Source organism: Physcomitrium patens, chromosome 15, assembly GCF_059467195.1.
Source record: "Physcomitrium patens ecotype Gransden chromosome 15, ASM5946719v1, whole genome shotgun sequence".
Taxonomy (NCBI): domain Eukaryota; kingdom Viridiplantae; phylum Streptophyta; class Bryopsida; order Funariales; family Funariaceae; genus Physcomitrium; species Physcomitrium patens.
This window is the reverse complement of record NC_143424.1, coordinates 9,599,915-9,604,977: the sequence shown is the minus strand read 5'-3', so window position 1 is coordinate 9,604,977 and position 5,063 is coordinate 9,599,915. Positions and strand designations below refer to the sequence as shown.

At 27.2% G+C, this 5,063-nt stretch overlaps 1 protein-coding gene across 1 annotated transcript; it reads left to right on the top strand.

Annotated features, from left to right (window-relative positions):
* Positions 1 to 1,817: 1,817 nt before the first annotated feature.
* LOC141046299 (uncharacterized) lies at positions 1,818 to 3,900 on the top strand. The gene is made up of 2 exons (XM_073539332.2): positions 1,818 to 2,433; positions 2,783 to 3,900. The coding sequence occupies exon 2, from the start codon at positions 2,797 to 2,799 to the stop codon at positions 3,166 to 3,168; it is 372 nt and encodes a 123-aa protein (XP_073395433.1). The 5' UTR covers positions 1,818 to 2,433; positions 2,783 to 2,796; the 3' UTR covers positions 3,169 to 3,900.
* Positions 3,901 to 5,063: the final 1,163 nt, after the last annotated feature.

The window sequence follows — 5,063 nt, the reverse complement described above, 5'->3', positions numbered from 1 at the left end:
AAGAAAAAATTTTAAAAAATATAATGGTGGATAATTTTGCAAAATGATTAGTATTATAACCAAAAAAAGTAAATTCATATTTTTTTAAAAAAATTGTAGAAATTTGGTAAGAGGCAAAATTATATTATGATAGGATAACCAAATATTTGTTACAAAACCCAAGTAGATTAGGAAGTCACATAAAAAACTAATTTAAATTAAAGAACCTAAAATCTAAAAATAATCTTAGACTTGTCAATATATATATATATATATATATATATAATTTAAACCAAAGATTTTGGTTTAAGTTTCTACTATCTTTTTATACGAGATATTGAAGAAACCTTAATATAAGATAATTAGAGTTATATTTTGTAACTAAGCTATAAATGAAGATTTTATAGAAAGTTATTCTTAAGATTTAATAAAGCTACTAATGGAGGATATTTTAGAAAATACTTTAAAAATAGTTGATTTGTAATCTTTCTATTAGATGCTTTAAAGAAGCTAACAATATATTCAATAAAGTTTTAAAAAATCCAAACATCTATATTTTTAAAATTTTTGAACTTTCTTGAAACAATTGTACAAAAATTATATAATTATTTTATGAACTATAAAACTATATCTATCCTACAACATTTTTTTTATTTTAGTGTAATATTTATATTTTAATTTCTTTAAACATAGTGTAGAGATCTTTAAAGGCAATAATGTAGGCCAATTTTAGGATGAGATAATTATTTGTGCATTATAAATTGCAGTTGTATTTCTATATGTACTCTAAAATTTTGTAAATGGTAATATAAATATGCATTTTAAACTAAAAATCACCAACGAAAAAAATCATTTTAAAAATTAGATGTATCCTATTTTTATTTAAATTTGAATATAAAAAATAATCATTATTATGGTTTTTTTTTAAAAAAATTAAGATTTTAGAGTTTCAATAAATAAGAGTAATCCTTAAAAAATAAAATAATGATGGTTCTTGATAAGTTTAAATTTTGAGATTGGTATTTTAAGACCTTACTGTTGTGCGAATCAAAATATAAGACTAGAAACAATTATAAAAACTACCAAAAAAAAATCTATAAAATTTCAAAATTAATTTTTTATTTATTTATTTATTTATAAAAAAATATTTTAAAAATATGTAGTCAATGATTGATTATATATATTAAATTAAAAAAATATCATCAGATTAAATAAAATTTAATCAAACATAATATTTTAGCTGGCATATGTTAATATCAAGTATTTTAAGTAAAAATTCCTATTTCTTCTTTATTTTTTTATCACTATTTGTAAATGATCTAATTGTATCATTTTATTAAATTATTCTACAGCTATAATTCCTATATTTGAAGAATTTTATGGTGCAAGATTTGTAGTAAAGTCTGTTAAATAAGGGGAAAAAATTATTAAGAATGAATATTGGTTGTTGAATTCTTCGAATATAATGTTGAGGATTTTTGAATTAACAAAATCATAGAGTACTGTTAATGGTTTTGGTGGTCTTTACATTCAAAAACAACAAAAAATCTAAATATAGATTATAATGTATGTATTTTGAATATATATATGTGAGGTAAATTTTTAAACAGCTAAAATTAAAAATTACAAACATCTAATAAAAACCCTTTTTTGATCAGATTTAACCTTTTATTTAATGAACTTAATTAGGGAATTTATTTTCTAGAATTGATTATTAATTTTTAACATAACTCTAAAGTTAATAATAAAGTTATATATATATATATATATATATATATTTATTTATTCCACATTATTTTCAAAAACCAAATGTGGGAAATTACTTTATGCTCATATTGTAATGTGCTATGAAAGCATCACAACAAAGTCGTTTCATGCTTCAGCAATCCTTAATTTTATAAAATTAATGAATGACCTACCAACTAATAATCTAGATTCTCGTATATGCTTTAATTTTATATTTTAAAAAAAATATAAATGAATTTCGGTATGACTTTCTATATGTTTCAGGTACAAAAATATAATCATCATAGTATATCCTTTGCAGTGCAAAAGTTGGGCACTTTTTGTGCCATACATTCCGAAGTTATAAAGTTTTATTTGTAGATTCTCTCACTATTACTATTGCTATTTACTAGCAATCTTAACATAAAATCAAAAATTAAAAAATTAAAAAATCTGTGTTGAATATGGCAAGTGGTAAAAATCGGAAAACATTGGAAAAAAACAAAACCAATGAAATCAATATACAACTCATCAGATAATTGAAAGAAAAAAGTCCAAGAAAGTGCATTTTATTATTTATATTACACAAATTATTAAAAGAAAATTTAAGGAAATGCATAAGGTTCCAAAAATGTTAAACTTGAAATTAGAGTTGAGAAAATCAATGTATCTCATGCACATTACATCAATATCTTGGAAGATTGTACATTTTATTCGCACACAAGATAGGTTCAACAACACTGATATAACTTTGAATCATACAAATACAAATATAAATAAATATATATAAACACCCATCACTCAGTCTAATGTCTCCATTCTCAATTTTATATTTGAAATTGCATTGTGTCCCTCAATCTTCAAATACCCTCTTGCATGCCCTCTTTTTATTTTTCTTATTCAGTTATTTTCTCCTTCTTTCTCACTTTTGTTTTTGGTGTAAAACTATTTTAATTATTCTCTCTCACTCTGTATTTTATACATATATATATATATATATATATATACAATTACATATAGCAATGTTTAAAAATAATAATGAAGGTTCCTTGGGCACTCCAAACGCTGGAACAAGCAGGATTGTACAAGAGCATGGCAGAAGGAGAACTAGTCAAGGGGAGAGGAGCAAGAGTTCTGCCTGCCTGCCTGCCCGCCTGCCCGAATTTGTTTTCCTGCCCGATGCTGCCCAGATCTGGGCTGCCCCATCTGCCCTTGTCACTCCCTGTCCACACGATGAGTGACGGAAATGTACCGCAGGATTTGCTACCCCAACATGATCCTTGCTGGATGGAGATGTTCACGGTATTAGGTTGCCCTAGTGAGGGGAGGAACCTTCCACCCACCGAGAGAGCAAGTGAGCAGGTGGATGATCTAAAGCCATGGTCACGGCCTTGGGATCAAGCAAGTTTGGCTCCCGCTATTCCCGAGCAGTTACGTTTTAGTCCTGAGGACTCTGTTAATTGATGAGAAGAAGAAGAAGAAGAAGAAGAAGACCCTATTTCCATCACCATCCAAAGATGCACAATATCCAATTTCCATTTGAATCACGCTCTATGTACACAAATCAAACCAACTCTTTATCTTTACAAAACACTTCTTGGTAAACAATGCCTTTAAATTGCTTATTCTGAAACATGGTTTATTGTATTTTATAAGGAAATGCTAAATCAACCACATTTAGCCGTTAATTTAACCCAGCCATCATCAAAATGATGGGAAAGTATATTATTATCTAATTACAACAGATAAATGATATTTTTTTGGCCCACCCATCATAACCAACATTGTGCCCCCCATCCCTGTAGCTGATCTTTGTCCCTCATCCTGACCCCCCATATCTTGTGCTCGTTCCTAGCCCCCATCCCGGGTGCTCATGTGGCAGTGTGGTTGGTGGGAGTTCCCACTAGGATCTTGGTACTACCCTGAAAACCCTGAAACAATTAACTTCTTGCTCCCAATCACTCTCAGGCTTTTTAGATGAGGAAGATAGACTCACCATAGTGTGTTGTGCACCTGCAACTCAGTCGGCTTCTAAGAAACTAGACACTCACTTTCTTAGGCCCCATTAGAATTTGCAAATATTTTAGTGATACACACTTAACAGGATTTGAAGTGATGGTATTAGCAGCACCTTCATTCAACAGAGATTCATGTAAATCATGTGGCTGTGGACCATGTGGTAAAAGCCACAAAGACTTCACCACTTTGCTAGCCTACACAACTGGTTTCCTGGTTCAATGGATGTAGTTGATGATATATATATATATATATATATATATATGTATAGCTAGTTATTTATTTTTTGTGTGTATATATATATATATATATATATATATAGATAAATAATCTTAGCTTGCTTACAGGCAGAGTTTCTACATTTTTATGATTCATTCCTCTGCTCATGCGCATGCTTCCACCTTTGTGACCTTGCACTCATTAATAGTTCAAAGATAACATTTAAATCTATTAGAATTTGATCCTATCAAAATTTGAGTATTGTAATCTACAACAATCTATATATATATATATGTGTGTGTGTGTGTGTGTGTGTGTCCCATTTATTAACATAAAAATATGCAATTTGTAATTCACCATTCTTGTTGAATATCCTCCAAAATGCCAATCATAAGCAACTTTTTATTTTTTATTTTTTTCCACACATGTCATGGAAAATGTACTTAAATCAATAAAAAAAAATTGTTTTGATGGTGATGAACATAATGTGCCAAATGATCTAAGTGGAATTTACTTCCTTAATATGTATGTATATATGTGAGTATATATATATAGTTATTTTTTTTTGTTCAATTTTGGCTTGAAAGTTCTTCTATTTAATGAGGGCATAAATATTTTAACTTTGTATCATATTTTCACAAATATATGTAATTGAAAATATTATAAAAATACTATATTATAAAGTCATTATCTGTTTATGTCCTTTCAAAATAACTAAATATCATCAACATATATGATAAAATAAAATTATTTCAAGTGGTACATTAAGAGCAATAATTTATATGTTAGAAATATACAATAATATTTTAAAAAAATTAAGTAGTATATTAGATAAGAAATAAATTTTATTTATTTTTGTATAACTATTTTATTAAATAAGAATACTTTTAAAGATAAATTTTAAGAATTAAAAAAGTAAGACTTTATTGATATGTTAGAATATTTATGTTTACATGAAAGATTTATTGAATATTATGCAATTAGTCTTTGGAATGGTTAATTCCACAGTTTCAATCGGAAAATTGCACCTACTATATTGGTCAAGATTCAGTATACATATGATGTACTTTATTGAATTGTCACATGATTTAAGAAGACAGATGCTTTTGTACATGAGAAACTTT